Source organism: Coffea arabica, chromosome 6e (genome assembly GCF_036785885.1).
Source record: "Coffea arabica cultivar ET-39 chromosome 6e, Coffea Arabica ET-39 HiFi, whole genome shotgun sequence".
Lineage (NCBI taxonomy): Eukaryota > Viridiplantae > Streptophyta > Magnoliopsida > Gentianales > Rubiaceae > Coffea > Coffea arabica.
The window spans coordinates 1718757-1734729 of NC_092321.1; the positions used below are offsets into that span (position 1 = coordinate 1718757).

The 15973-nt window shown below is 39.6% G+C and overlaps 2 protein-coding genes across 3 annotated transcripts; both read left to right on the forward strand.

Moving 5' to 3' along the window:
* Positions 1-718: 718 nt before the first annotated feature.
* On the forward strand, positions 719-4025 carry LOC113697209 (PRA1 family protein A1-like). 2 transcript variants are annotated; one of them, XR_003449810.2, is made up of 9 exons: positions 721-1087; positions 1511-1551; positions 1726-1804; positions 2142-2228; positions 2339-2427; positions 2538-2609; positions 2707-2831; positions 3546-3595; positions 3674-3772. XR_003449810.2 is itself a non-coding variant. In XM_027216725.2 (8 exons), the coding sequence occupies exons 1-7, from the start codon at positions 930-932 to the stop codon at positions 2808-2810; spliced, it is 630 nt and encodes a 209-aa protein (XP_027072526.1). In that variant the 5' UTR covers positions 719-929; the 3' UTR covers positions 2811-2831; positions 3546-4025. The 2 variants fall into 2 exon arrangements, 1 of the variants encoding a protein (XP_027072526.1); XM_027216725.2 differs by having other exon boundaries at positions 719-1087; positions 3546-4025.
* A 6089-nt stretch (positions 4026-10114) lies between these two features.
* LOC113696132 (uracil phosphoribosyltransferase) lies at positions 10115-15287 on the forward strand. The gene is made up of 12 exons (XM_027215492.2): positions 10115-10578; positions 10691-10783; positions 11009-11087; positions 11412-11470; positions 11727-11804; positions 12004-12085; positions 12393-12441; positions 12631-12692; positions 14393-14460; positions 14588-14643; positions 14728-14775; positions 14872-15287. Exons 1-12 carry the CDS (start codon positions 10264-10266, stop codon positions 14921-14923), a joined length of 1041 nt encoding a protein of 346 aa, XP_027071293.1. The 5' UTR covers positions 10115-10263; the 3' UTR covers positions 14924-15287.
* The last annotated feature ends 686 nt before the right edge of the window (positions 15288-15973 follow it).

Sequence of the window (15973 nt, forward strand, 5' to 3'; positions counted from 1 at the left end):
TAAAAGGATTGGGTTGCAAACAATAGTCTATCCAAATATGCCCATAATTATATGTTAAGGAATGGAATGAGTGAATTTTGGAAATGGATTTGTTGCCCCTCTTGTAGATTCGAACAAAAAGAAGTTTTCTTCAGTGCACTCGACATTTTTTTTTTTCTAGTGCATTTGACTTCCCAAATATTAAAGCAACAATTTGCATCTGTCTACTAAATCAAGATGCAATTTTTTTGACAAGCGCAAACGGGTCTTGTGTTAAAATTTGGTGTGATCTTCTAGTTTTTTAACTCTCACAAAAGTAACGATTTATTAAAGGTAATTGCATAAATTTACTAACTTATAATGGCTTCTAATTATTTTGTTTAATCATCTTTTTGCCAAAAAAACTTCTAATAACTTTCATGGATTTTTGGATTACAATTTAATTTTTTTTAATAAAAAATATAGATTTAAATATTTCCAACCAAGAATTTGCACACTCAAGCTTTTCTAAGTCCTGTGGTGTGGAGTGTGACTGCAAATGCCGTGAAAACGTTCTCGCTTCTCATGTTTGGGTGCTGTAGTTGGTCATCACACTAGTCTCACGGAATATAGGCCCCCGGCTCGAACCCGGGCTCAGACATTTTCTAGTTTTTGCCATTGTTTTGACGGCTGACGGCTCCTTTGCCATCATTCCGCCTTAAAACGACCTTTTTTCCTCCACAAAGAAAACCCAAAAACGAAGAGAGGGGAAAAAAAGGACAAGTTCACAGATTCGTCTCCTTTCTTTCAAAGAAGCATCCTTGTTTATTCCAAACCCACAGTTACGAAATCTCCCAAGACAAACTGTTTGTTGTTCCTAGGCCCGAGTTAGATACATATATTCTGTAGTTCTAGGGTTTCGAGCAAACAGTTTTCGATTGAATCATCATCACGTCTTCGATCAAAGCCAAATGGACTGGGGAAACGTAACCGCAGAGGATCTGATCGAAGCTCTGCGTGAGGTCGATTGGTCATCTCCGCCGCGGCCGCCCTCAGAATTCTTCTCTAGGTTTACTGTCCCCCGATCGTACTCCAAATGGAACAGTCGCCTCAAGTGCAATCTCTACTAGTATGGTTCTTTTCTCGAGTCATAACAGGATATTAATCGTGACGTATTAGGCCATAAAACTAATTCGGATAAATCATTTCGCCATTTGAGTTGTTAATTTGAATGAATTTGGTGAATAATTGCAAAATTTTTGTCTTATCCTCAGCTGAATCTCGTTGCAACATGTCCTGCATACGATCTTCTGAATTATTTATTTGAAGCAGAAATAATCCTAATTAATTAAAACTCAGAGAATTATCGAACTATTGAGTGCCAGTGAGCTAGATTCTACGGAGAGAAGAAAAAATTTGAGTATTAATTGGCTGTTGTATTATGACTGAATTAGATAAAGAACATGTACAGGTGCTTGTTCGATGCTGGCCTTGTTTGATTTGAAGAGACATTCTGCTCATTTACTTTTTTGGTTTTTGCCTTGTTTTGCAGCTATAGGACGAATTACTTTATACTGATCACTGTCATTCTTGGTAAGAGATGGAAACTATCGCTATTTTTTCCTTCTGAGTGGGGCTATAGTTAAAACCACTTAGTGGCTTGCTAATTCTACTTCGGTGCGTGTGTTTCTATAGGTGGCTTGCTAATTCTACTTCTGTGCGTGTGTTTCCATGGGTACTCACTACAATATGTATGTGCATTTGCAGGTTTGGGATTTCTTAGGAGGCCACTTGCTATTGTTGCTGCATTGTTGACTGCTCTAAGCATCGCTTTTCTGAATGACAGGTATGTTTTTACATTGTATGTATGTAGAGGATTCTTTACCTTTGCTCATTTTCGAGATTATCAGTAGCCTTTCCAAGGGGAAAAGAAGGTTGAATAGTGAATAATAAGGTTAACAAAAAAGTTTGGAAAACAAGAAACTGCCTAAATCTATTTTTCTTAGATATGTATATAGTTTGAGCTTGAAAGGGGATATTAAATCCAGAGGGTTGAAATATTGAGCAGCGCATGCGTAAAATAACTGTTTTTTAGTTATCATTTCGTATTTCTCTCTTTGCGAGCCTGTTGACAAACATTTTGGCATCATTGACTTTTTATGTTTTTTGGGATTGTTGTACAGCTTTGCAGGTACTTTTAGTGAAAAGATTACAAGAACTGTGAGACAGTTTTCTCCTCATTTAGCTGCAAAAATGAGGCCTCCCCTGACGTAAGTATGTTGCCTGTATTTGTGCATGAATCTATATGTGCAACCTGTGCATGTGTCCTCCTATAACTGTAACCACTCTGTACTTTGTTTAAATTATCTGTAATCTCCAGGCCTGTTATCAGAGGACGCCCATCAGCGAAGAGAACAATTCATATATGTGGGCGGCCACGCTGGGTGTTTGTATTGGTGTTTTCAACTGGTATGAGAAAGCTCATGGGCAACCCCTCCTCTTCTGTATCTGTCTCCCATCTTTGCGGGTTTGCCTTTGAGTGATTGACATTCTAATAATTCGGATTTGCCCTTGTGCAGTGAGTTTCATCCTTTGGTTTGTTTCTTGTGGCCTCTTAACTCTGTTATGGGCTTTTGCTATTGGCCTTCTTGGTAAAATCGTAAAATTCTATTTCCTTTTTCCTTTCATTTTTTAACTTACTGTGGCCATTGTACTGATTTTCCTGTTGTTGCTACTATCATTTGTCAGCCACTGTCCTTCATGCAAGCTTTAGGACACCCAATTTGAAAGCTCGTCTAAACACATTCCGAGAGGAATTTCGTGCGGTTTGGCGGAATTACAGTGAGCTGTAGCTTTTTGAAATTTACTGGACGGTAATAACATTACCTTGTCCCCTGAGAATTATTCCTTATAGTCATTGCAGTTGTATATCAGTTTTCAGTGTTAATTTGATTTTTCTGATTACAGAGTGACACAGATTGATGTTTTGATGCCTTTTACTATTTTTATCTGGTAAATTGATTTTACATTTCCTGTGAATGTTGCATAAGCTTGGGTAACCTAACATGGATCTATTGGATATTCCAAAGTCAGCTGAATGTATTGTTGCTGTATATGGATTTATGGCCATAATGTTCTCATTTAGCATGGTTTTTTACTCGTCAAGGTTTACTCTTCGATTGTGAAAAGTATTGAACGAATTCCACAAACAATATGGAACTGAAACAAAGTTATCTATATTAATTTGCATTTATGGGAGAAGTCAATTTGCTCATCCTTCAAATGTATGATTAGGGAAAGTTAATCTAATTGGGTAAGAATTATTCTTTGCCTTGTGACACACGGTACCAAAGCTTTGAACAGAATAGAAGTATTCTTTCTTGCATCTGTAAGCTTTTGGCTGTGTTTAATGGCCTAATAGTGGCTCTGCAAATCTGACAAGTGATGATTATGGTTGGGTTTTGAATTGTATGCTATTCTGATTCTTATGTGCCTAGTTTTCATGTCTTCTGTATAGTTTGAGGATCGTTCTCCTTAGTATTTTGTTCTTTTCTACTCTGTGATATATGTCTATGTTTTCTGTTTAGGGGCTTTATGTCATTGGTGAAGATAAAGCTTCCTTGTTCCTACTTGTGGGGTTGGTTGCTATTCTTGGTGCTACGTCTGATCGTTTTCTGCAACATGGCAGCTGGATTCTGATGTAACTCTTTTGCAGATGTTGCAAGTTGTATATCTTTCCATAAATCATCTAGCTGAAGAGGCTGCTTAATCGATGATAGGATATTAAGAAATCTTTGGCGATCTATGTGCAAAATTTACTGCAGAATCCTTGGAATGCTTTGGTGAAATCTATTCTAGATTTTCTAGGGTGCTCTTTTTCCAATCATCCAGTTAGTAGGAATCTGTTAGAAACATAACGGTTTACGTCAATGCTGTGCACATGTAATGCCTTGTTGCTCTGTAATCTGCCGGACTGCCAGTACTTCGTATTGGTAAAATTGTCGAGCACACTTAGTTTTGTTCAGTAATTCTGGTATTATGGATAATTACTTCGTTTTGTTCAGTAATTCTGGTATTACGGATAATTTAATTGATTGTTGCAGTGATGAGAGATTACTTGCCTTAGAAAGGGGGCATGAATATTTGGACTTTAATGAACATATAACTGCATTCAATCGTCTGTGATCTCCCAGATCTTATGACTGCTGTGGTCGGTTCTGGATGAAAAGCCTATTTCAACTTTGTTACATAGTTCTGGTGCTTTGGAATCCATGCCACCATGTCTGCTGGCCTCCATGAGGACGTCTACTCTTTAGTTCCATATTCTCTCTCAAGTCAGCGGTTGGCTGGACTAACCCCAATTCCAAAACGACGTAGAAAAGCCGAGCGTAGTAAATCTGCCTAGAAAAGCACCCCTTTAAGCTAGAATGCTGGACACAATGAGCATCCGTTGTATGCCAGCCTGTCAAGTTTAGCTTCGCTGCAATAACGTAACCTTTTGATTTGTTGAGTTAATAAATACAATACTTGTCACTCCTTTTTGAGTTTTTTTTCCTTCGACTTTTTTAACTTATCATTCTTTTCTACACCCATTCCAGCTCCAACTATCAAATTCAGGACTCAAATTTTTAATTTGATAGCGGAGAAAATTTTAAGAGATTTTTCTAATATTTGGCAGATTTTAATATGTTTTTTTTTTTGTGAATTTGAAAGTGGAGAGAGTTCTATGTAACGCTGGGCCAACTCTAATAGTTTCATTGTTGAGCTCCATAAACATCTTAACGCAATTGAAATAAGGGCAGATTCTTGGGACCCTTAGCTGGCGTGCCAACGGCCATTGGCGTGGCCGTGGGAAAAGGAAATCCAGGGATGGTTTTCGCTTGCATGTTTCACTTTCAGCTTGTAAAAACCAACTGAAAGTAACAGTACACGTCACTCTATTTGGATTTCATCTTTACCGTGGGACACATTTTCTGGTCCCTTAGCCTTCGTCCAACGATACATCATGTCTTAGGATTCATGTAACCTCAAATCAAGGTGCATGTATGGTTTACGAATAAACCATGATCAGATCTGCCGAATTTCTTTTTAGCGAGGAATCCGCTACAACAGTAAAGTTCGCTTTTTCGATGTGTCCAAGTAATAATGATGATAAAAGGAAGTAGAAAAGCTGGGCACGTAGTGTTCTCAAGCTTGATAACGAAAAAGCACGAATCCAGAAAAGTAGAAATTCTATATGATTTTCAGGTGCTTGGATTTCCATTACCGCAGCTGCTAAATTTCACAGTCTGGCCCATGTTTCATCGACTTCTTTCTAGCTAAGCTCACGTGCCCCACAGTTTATCCCCAAATGATTTCGATCCCGTGTTGCCTGCAATGCCTTGCTATAAATGACACCACTGGATGCTTTCCCTCTCCAAGTCCCCTTGTATCGTTTTGTTGATACAAATATTTATCACCATCCACAGTCTGGAGTAGGATACTTTTGATATACTAGCATATATATATATGTATATGTGTTGGCGGGCATAGACTCGCAGCAGGCAATGAACAACCACCCAACGATTGTGGCAATTGATTGTATAAGATGATGATAAGAAAAGTGGAGGAGGAAGAAGGTACGTTTGGCAGAATCCTGCACTAAGAGAGAGATGGGATACTGCTTGAGTTGGGCATGGATACAAGCATTAGCCTCAGCGTCGGGATTCATGCTATTGGTGGGACTCGTGTGCTGTTGTCTTAACACCAAACCTAGGCCACCGGGAGACACAGCTAGCGGCTGCTTCGACTGCGACGGTGGCTATGGTGGTGTTTGAATTTTTGAAATCAGAAATAGTTAGGGAAATTTGTCAAATTGATCCCTAACATTTACCAAAAACACTTTTTTAGTCCCTAACATATAAAATCAGCCAAAATTGTCCTTCACATTTAAATTGTGATCCAATTTGGTCCTAATGCTCGTTTTTGCTCCTTTTTCCGGCTAAAAATAGCACGCCCCTCTCACGTGGTCATATTTTCAAGGGCAAAATTAGAAAACACAAATCCCAGATCCACTGGGGACGATCCCTGACCTCACCATCTTTATCTTGCTTCGACTCTCTAAGGACAGGTTCACCACAACAGTGACTGAGTTCACCTGAACAGAAGCATATTTGGAGGTGATCAGAAGAGGTGCCGCGTGTCGCTTGTGGAGGCGCGAGGAGAGAGAAGAGGGAGTGAAGTAAGGTGAGGTGAGGTACGCGACGCGCGCCAGTGGCGTCGAGCAGCGGCGGCGGCTGCTTCTCGTGGATGCGGGCTGCGGCGTCGGGGCAGGCGGAGGATGAAAGAGAGCCGCGCAATGGCGGCGCGCTGAGCAGCGGGCGGCGTGCGCTGGGGTCGCGGGTGAGCTGGTGGAAGGATGCGGTTGACTAGAGAGAGAGACGAGGGCAGTGCGCAGGGCAGCGGAGCAGAGATCGCGCGACAATGGAGAGAGGCGGCGGACAAGCGAGGTTGGAGGGGCGCAGGATGCGGCGGCGGTGATGAGGGCTCTCGGTCGCGATGGAGAAGAAGAAACAGGGGAAAAGAAGAAAGAAGAAGAAAGCTTTTGTTTTCCAATTTTGCCCTTGAAAATATGACTACGTGAGAGGGGTGTGCTATTTTTAGCCGGAGAAAGGAGCAAAAACGAGTATTATGACCAAATTGGATCACAATTTAAATGTGAAGGACAATTTTGGCTGATTTTATATGTTAGGGACTAAAAAAGTGTTTTTGGTAAATGTTAGGGACCAATTTGGCAAATTTCCCAAATAGTTACTATTCTTTTTAAAGTACACTTTGATGGGTTCTTCTTTTTGTGATTTCCTATATAAGAAAGGTTTAATTGCCAACTAATAAGTTGTGTGAAGGTATATGTTTTGATGTTGAAATGAAATGGATTTGGTAAATGCCAATGAGATGCGCGTCTATTCGATGTGGCTCCTGGCACCCTAGTGATCGTGTCGTGTACTATATGCTAAATCTGCAGCTTGTTCTTCCATCATTCTTCCGTCATTAATAACGTGAAAGTTTTGGGCACAATTGTTCAACAACAGCAAATTAGGAGAAAGCTAATCACCGGGGTTAGTCCACTTATTAGGAGAAAGCTCTAATCACCGTTGTCTTGTCAGGTTTAGAATTTTCAAATCCTTAGTGTGTGACAATTAATTGGGAATAGGAAAGGTGAGAAGAAGGGTGGAAGGGTAAAAAAAATAAAAAGAGGATTAGTGGATGCTGCAGCTAATGTGGTACAGTTAATTAAAATTATTATTTGAAAACCAAACAATAATATTTCAAAATAATCGAAACCATTTTTTGTTAGCTAGAAAGTCAACAAAAAATCAACAAATAATATTTTGAATAATACTCGAAATTACAAATACAAACACGCTCATCTTGAATTAAAACTCCGGACTATTGCTTCATACCTAGTTTGGGAGATGAGATTTGAACAAAAAAGAAAGGAATGGAAGAGGAAGGCTGCATCTCCCACGTAACATTTGAGAGTTTTAAGTGAAAGGAAAGGAAAAGAAATCGACGGAATTGGAAGAAGGAAGAAACAGCTACAGTTAAAAAAGATTTCCGGCCCAAATCGGGCAGAAAGCAACGGAAAGCGCAGAAAGGCAGCAAAATATATTTTTAAATTGCCCATTCTACCCCTAAAAAACTGTTGAATAAAATATTTATTTACTTATATATCCAAAATCACCTGCTTTCTTTCATAAACTCCCAAACAACATTAAAATATCTTCTCTTCTTTTCTTATCCTTTCTTCCCTCTCGTAACTTAACCTCTCTCTTCTTTTCTTTTCTATCCTCAACTCACAAACTAGCTATAAATCTCATTGGATTAGGAATTAAAAACCAGAAGAAGGAGCTGTTTGGGGGTGAAGGTGTAATATAACTGTAAGAGAAAGGGCCGAAGCACGAATAAAGCGGAGATGGGATGGCGGCGCCCCCACACCTTATCATCCAAATATCATCCAAGTATCTCCGGGCAGCTTCCGCCACACACGCCGTAACTCCTATCACCCTACTGCTCCTCAGTCCTCAGTATACCATAGCTTGGCTTCCCCGAATGGCCGTTCCCATTTATAACTACTACTGTTCCCCGCTCCTCGGTTGCCTGCCCTGTGCCTTCCCCTTCTCCTCCTTTCCACCGTATCGTCAGCTACACCTTCTCTCACCCAATTCTTTACACTCCTCTTCTTCTTCGCTTTACCATTTAAAAAATCAAAGTATTACTAGCGCTACGATTACGGTATGATGAGAGGATCTCATTTACTGATGCTTGCTCAACTCTTTTCGGAAAAGAAATCGACGGAATTGGAAGAAGGAAGAAACAGCTACAGTTAAAAAAGATTTCCGGCCCAAATCGGGCAGAAAGCAACGGAAAGCGCAGAAAGGCAGCAAAATATATTTTTAAATTGCCCATTCTACCCCTAAAAAACTGTTGAATAAAATATTTATTTACTTATATATCCAAAATCACCTGCTTTCTTTCATAAACTCCCAAACAACATTAAAATATCTTCTCTTCTTTTCTTATCCTTTCTTCCCTCTCGTAACTTAACCTCTCTCTTCTTTTCTTTTCTATCCTCAACTCACAAACTAGCTATAAATCTCATTGGATTAGGAATTAAAAACCAGAAGAAGGAGCTGTTTGGGGGTGAAGGTGTAATATAACTGTAAGAGAAAGGGCCGAAGCACGAATAAAGCGGAGATGGGATGGCGGCGCCCCCACACCTTATCATCCAAATATCATCCAAGTATCTCCGGGCAGCTTCCGCCACACACGCCGTAACTCCTATCACCCTACTGCTCCTCAGTCCTCAGTATACCATAGCTTGGCTTCCCCGAATGGCCGTTCCCATTTATAACTACTACTGTTCCCCGCTCCTCGGCTGCCTGCCCTGTGCCTTCCCCTTCTCCTCCTTTCCACCGTATCGTCAGCTACACCTTCTCTCACCCAATTCTTTACACTCCTCTTCTTCTTCGCTTTACCATTTAAAAAATCAAAGTATTACTAGCGCTACGATTACGGTATGATGAGAGGATCTCATTTACTGATGCTTGCTCAACTCTTTTCGGAAAAGAAATCGACGGAATTGGAAGAAGGAAGAAACAGCTACAGTTAAAAAAGATTTCCGGCCCAAATCGGGCAGAAAGCAACGGAAAGCGCAGAAAGGCAGCAAAATATATTTTTAAATTGCCCATTCTACCCCTAAAAAACTGTTGAATAAAATATTTATTTACTTATATATCCAAAATCACCTGCTTTCTTTCATAAACTCCCAAACAACATTAAAATATCTTCTCTTCTTTTCTTATCCTTTCTTCCCTCTCGTAACTTAACCTCTCTCTTCTTTTCTTTTCTATCCTCAACTCACAAACTAGCTATAAATCTCATTGGATTAGGAATTAAAAACCAGAAGAAGGAGCTGTTTGGGGGTGAAGGTGTAATATAACTGTAAGAGAAAGGGCCGAAGCACGAATAAAGCGGAGATGGGATGGCGGCGCCCCCACACCTTATCATCCAAATATCATCCAAGTATCTCCGGGCAGCTTCCGCCACACACGCCGTAACTCCTATCACCCTACTGCTCCTCAGTTCTCAGTATACCATAGCTTGGCTTCCCCGAATGGCCGTTCCCATTTATAACTACTACTGTTCCCCGCTCCTCGGCTGCCTGCCCTGTGCCTTCCCCTTCTCCTCCTTTCCACCGTATCGTCAGCTACACCTTCTCTCACCCAATTCTTTACACTCCTCTTCTTCTTCGCTTTACCATTTAAAAAATCAAAGTATTACTAGCGCTACGATTACGGTATGATGAGAGGATCTCATTTACTGATGCTTGCTCAACTCTTTTCGGAAAAGAAATCGACGGAATTGGAAGAAGGAAGAAACAGCTACAGTTAAAAAAGATTTCCGGCCCAAATCGGGCAGAAAGCAACGGAAAGCGCAGAAAGGCAGCAAAATATATTTTTAAATTGCCCATTCTACCCCTAAAAAACTGTTGAATAAAATATTTATTTACTTATATATCCAAAATCACCTGCTTTCTTTCATAAACTCCCAAACAACATTAAAATATCTTCTCTTCTTTTCTTATCCTTTCTTCCCTCTCGTAACTTAACCTCTCTCTTCTTTTCTTTTCTATCCTCAACTCACAAACTAGCTATAAATCTCATTGGATTAGGAATTAAAAACCAGAAGAAGGAGCTGTTTGGGGGTGAAGGTGTAATATAACTGTAAGAGAAAGGGCCGAAGCACGAATAAAGCGGAGATGGGATGGCGGCGCCCCCACACCTTATCATCCAAATATCATCCAAGTATCTCCGGGCAGCTTCCGCCACACACGCCGTAACTCCTATCACCCTACTGCTCCTCAGTCCTCAGTATACCATAGCTTGGCTTCCCCGAATGGCCGTTCCCATTTATAACTACTACTGTTCCCCGCTCCTCGGCTGCCTGCCCTGTGCCTTCCCCTTCTCCTCCTTTCCACCGTATCGTCAGCTACACCTTCTCTCACCCAATTCTTTACACTCCTCTTCTTCTTCGCTTTACCATTTAAAAAATCAAAGTATTACTAGCGCTACGATTACGGTATGATGAGAGGATCTCATTTACTGATGCTTGCTCAACTCTTTTCTTCTTTCTTCGTAGACCTCTTCTTATATAATTTAAAACCCCTTCATTTATTCCTGAATGCAAGCAGGTTTTTCCCTTAAGCAGACGACGGCGGAGGGCTTTAACAATGGACTGCCAAGCGACGCCGGAGCAGAAACCCATCTCTCAAGACAGGATGCTGGTTTGTATTTTATTCATTCATTAAATCTGCATTTTTTTCCTGGACGTCTTTCGAGTACTACATTGATTGCATTGCCGATAGAGTTTAAATGAGGTTAAAAAAGAAATACTGGTAATACTAGTAGTATCTGGATTGTTTGTCTTTTATTGATATCTAGAGAGGGTCTTAATTGATGTTGTGCTTACTGATGATGATTTCGACGATCTTTTGAGTTATTTGATATAGGTTTTTGTTCCGCCCCATCCACTGATAAAACATTGGCTTTCAGTTGTGCGGAATGAGGATACACCAACTCCAATCTTTAGTAAGCTCACTTCTGGATTCTTTTTTCTGTCTGCTGGTTTGTAATATATTTCCATTTCCATGGATATGTGTTGTTCTATTTCAATTACAATGGAGGTGCTGCATTTATCCTGTTTACCTGTGAGCCGGCAGTACTAATGTCATTGCAGCCATATTTCAAGATTGATTGACTTCACGTACTGTGCTGATGTGCTGGTGTGTCCACTAACATAACTGGTCACATTCACTGACCTTTTGAGTGTTCACTGCTTTTCTTACAAGATTTAATTGGGTTCACCATGTCAAAGTAATGCTTACTAGTTTTACTCTGATTTTGTTCGTGTAGAGAGTGCCATGGCTGAGTTGGGGAGGTTGCTCATGTATGAAGCTTCAAGGGACTGGCTGGTCAGCAGCTAATATTCACACGTTGTCTCTTGCTTTTTGTTGCGAAAATACTTCTGAATGCAGTAATATTTATGGTATTTATAGTTCGGAAGGTTTGATGCTTAAGTTACATCTCAAGAGGACCACCTCCCGTAGCTGGGAGAGCTGTTTATATGAATTTAATCTGTTTCTTCAATATCTTGTAGCTGATCTGAGAGTTCTCTTTTTCGTTCTTCTGGTATGATGACTTACAGTTCTGTTGTCTAACCACTGCCAGCCAATGATTTCCGGGGAGATACAGTCACCACTAGGTGTTGCAACTGTTGAATTTATAGACCCCAGGGAACCTGTAGCGGTTAGTACATTAGTTTCCTAGCTTCTGCATCATTCTCTTTCTTTGCTAGGATATATCTTGTCATCTATTTGAACAGTCATGTTATCAAGACAAATCCTCAGAAAATTTTTATAGCAGCATTCTGCCTCATTTGTTACAAATGGAAACTCAACATGTTAATTTTTTTTGTTTGACCTTTCTCCCTTCATCTCTCTTGCAGGTTGTTCCCATCTTGAGGGCTGGCCTTGCCCTAGCTGAACATGCATCATCAATTTTGCCGGCAAACAAAACATATCATCTGGGTAAGGACTGGCATCCAAACTGTTCAGTGTCTAACTCATCACATACAGTGTTCTGACTGACTTTTTGTTTATATTTGGTCATAGACAAATTTGCTCAAAAAATTTTTAGTGCATTTAGATTTTTTAAGTGTTCTGACAGTGAACTTTGTTAATAAATATCACTTGTCTATTGGTTTTTTGTAAATGACCATTTAGGAGTTACAAAATGTCCTTTTTCAAAGTTTTGACTTTTAGTTGATCTTTACATTGTTATGGAACTTGAGCTTTTTTGTTGTTTAATCAGTCTTACTTTCATTTGCAAACTAAGGGATTAGCAGAAACGAAGAAACGCTTCAGCCAACTGTATACTTAAACAAGTAAGGATTCCATAATAAAAAATCTTGGGGATTTTTTCTTCATATTTTTAATTTTTTGTCTCTTACGGCTGGCACTAATGCATTAATGGTATCTTGCTTTTCAGTTTGGATTTTCTGGATTCTTTACTTGTATAATTGCCACTGTGCTGGTGGTGCAAGTCCTGACAAAGTTGATGTCCATTTTGCCAGGTTGCCTGACAGATTTCCCGAAGGTTCTCGAGTATTTGTCGTAGATCCTATGGTTGGAACAGGTACTTATGATTTTGGTTTGATTCAAATGCTTAGTATCTTGCTTAACAAAATCAATTTGGTTCTCAAGTATTTGTCAGAGATCCTATGTTTGAATATTCTGATTTCCAAATAACCACTCTTGAGAAAATGTTGGACCTTTGAGTTTCATTGTAGCACAAACAGCTCTATATATTTGCTTACTGTCCACTTTTTGAGGGTTGAGCCTTCAAAACTAAGATTAGATTGTTTGGATTGGATAGATTTATGGGAAGACTATAATTTGGATTGCAGAACAGTCTTTTAACTCTCTTTAACTCTTACGAAATTCAGTTGGTTGGTTATTTTGTGTCATCCTTTATATGAAACCTATTGATTAAGGCCCTGAAGTTCATGAATGGTTTTTTCTCGATTTTTGAAGCACAGTTGTCATACCAGTGCATCAAATATCCTTTTAGTTATTAAACCCGGGAGCTGTGCATGACAGATTTGTCAAATATGGAACCTAAGTCGTTCATCATGAACATTGTCATTGTTGTACTGCATTAGATGATATAACTGGTTTCATTGGCCATGTCCAGGTGTCAATAATTTCTACCTCGTGCTTATATTGGTGTCTTTTATTAGTTCCTTTCTTTTGGGTTTGGGGGGGGGGGGAGATTCGGGGTTTTGAAGGAATAATTGGAAAAACAACTTCTTCTAACTATACACGCGGAGATGGTTCATGTAACACGATTTATGTCTATGATGTACATTCAATAATGAATAGAGAAAGTTTGATTCATTGTGGGAAAGGCAGCTTGGTTCCTGACTCTACAGCTTTTTTCTCCCTAGTTTTCCTCAAACGTAACTTACAATTTGATAATTATGATCACTCACTGCTCTATTGAAAATTATTTAAATTGTTGATTGAACTTTACTATGTGTGCTTACCATGTCATGAATTAGAATTTCCTTGATCGTTTGATTGTAGCAATCATAAGTGTATTAACTGCTACCTAAAGGGGGAGGAAAAAAAAAAATTCCCTACTAGTAGGGATAGTGTTTCATCGTTAAATGCGGTTGTTTCAACATGTAATGTCTGATCAGGTTTGCCATCCCTATTTGCTTTTTCAGAAAACTATGGTTAAGCCTAAGCAAAAGCTCTTTTTTGCTGTGCCTAAGAACCTCAATTTTGACATCCATAGTCTTTTATTTTTCTTTGTCGCCTAGCTGCTCCAGGATGGCTATTGCTACTTTATTCTGGAGTTAAAAAGGTGTTGAACTTATCCCTACGTGGTATTCAGGTCTTGATATGCTGTGGTTAACATGAGTGTATTTCATAAAATGTTCTGTTTGAGAAGTGAAATATTCTTGTCATGGTGTCAAGTTTTGCCTAGGTTAATATTAAGTGCATGTATCTTCATCTAAGGTTAAAGAATTTCTAGGCGGAACACATGACATGGTGCTTTTAATACTGTTCCTCTCCTGCTTCTTAAAGAATGTGACTGTCGATTCTCAGTCCAAACAATAATTAATCCAGAACTGCTGTGGACGTCCATGCTAGCATACACAATGTTCTTTGTTAGTTTCATTGCCAGTTCACAATCCTTTGCACATGGAGATAGATAACTATCATTTGCCTTATACTTCTGCTGCAGTAATTCTAGTTGTCAGTATAATCTCCTGGCCTACGCATTTAGAGTACAGGCTTCTCCACTAACCGCCTGTGTAAAAATTACAGGTGGCACAATAGTGGCAGCTCTTAACTTGATAAAGGAACGTGGTGTTGACAATAAGCAAATTAAAGTGGTAAGCAGATGAAGAAGCACTCTTCATGGGTTGTCGAATTGGAAGATTCTTTGTTTGCTTAGCCATGCATCCTCATCCAAACTTGCAGCAGATTTTCATCGTCGATGTGGTATATTATGCCTTTCAGGTAGCTGCAGTTGCTGCTCCTCCTGCACTTCAGAAACTCAGCGAGAAATTTCCAGGGTAATGACATGTCTTGATAAGGTTGGTTAATAGGCAATGTAACTGCTGTCATTTGTCAGGTTGCTGACTTTTGCTGTTTCTCAGGCTTCATGTGTATGCTGGAAATATTGACCCCGCTTTAAATGATAAAGGGTAATTACTTTAGAGAACTGTAGTTCGATTTTAGCTTAAGAAGCATCGCAAGCAGTGACCTCTTTGTTTACGGTCACATTGTTTGAGCTTTTTCAGGTTTATAATTCCCGGACTTGGAGATGCAGGGGACCGTAGCTTTGGCACATGAACTGAGAGTTACAATAGTGTCTGGTGCAGTTTGGTTCTAGTTGCATGTTCCAGCTTTGAACACTTGTGGAGATGTAGTGAGTTTCCTTTAGGAGTTGATTGAATGGATACTTGGATCCGATGTTGAAAATCATTCCTTGAACAGGCTGTCAGGGCCATGGACTCGAAGAGGTAAACCGATTTTCGGAATGTCGAAATGGGACTCCTGCTGTATCGATAGTATGTTCAGTTTTATTGTAGCCCCTTCTTAGTTTTAAAAGACTCATCCACAGCGTAAAATTATAGTATCATAATTCCGGATTTGTTGTCTAGGGTTTTGATCCACACTGCTTTAAATGACTGGGAAGAAAAACATCTTTTCTTGAGCGTACGTCGTACACGTTGGAATTCTTCAAGCATCAAACTATTGCAGTAAATGATTTTGACTATCAATTTTTTGAACCAATATTTTCCTTATAATAAAAATTGTATTGTTCCTAACCCCAAAAGTTTTATACCAGTTGAGGGATGAGTTATGATGGTATCCTTCAACATCCCAATAAAACAAAGAAACTGAAAAGGGACATGGTCGATGGTATTAGTTCGTCCAAAAAACCAACCACCGATGTAATTAAGACGAGTCATGCGTTTGTTGAAGTCACCGCCTCTAAGTCATTTGAGCAGGCTTCTTCAGTCGAGTATATAATCCCAGACCTGCAAAGGTCACGGGCATGCTACCACACTACTACTCTCCTCGAGCAGGCGGTGGGCTAGCAAACATTTATATGCTGGCGCTCGTTTTATCGGCTAGGCGTTGGACTTGCTTGCTTCAAACTCTGGCTTTTTCTGCGGTACCGAATCCTAAACATAGTTCAACATTTAAATGCACCCTCACGCCTTTATTGCTTCCTTTATTTATTTATTTTTTTTATAGTAAAACTATGATATTGCATGAGGATTATGACTGGGAGTTTTGAAGAGCCGTCCTAATTTGCGGGTCATTAGTAACTGATGGTAGATTGATCCATTTATTTTTCCTCACTGAGTTTGTGTTCCTACCACAATAATGGAA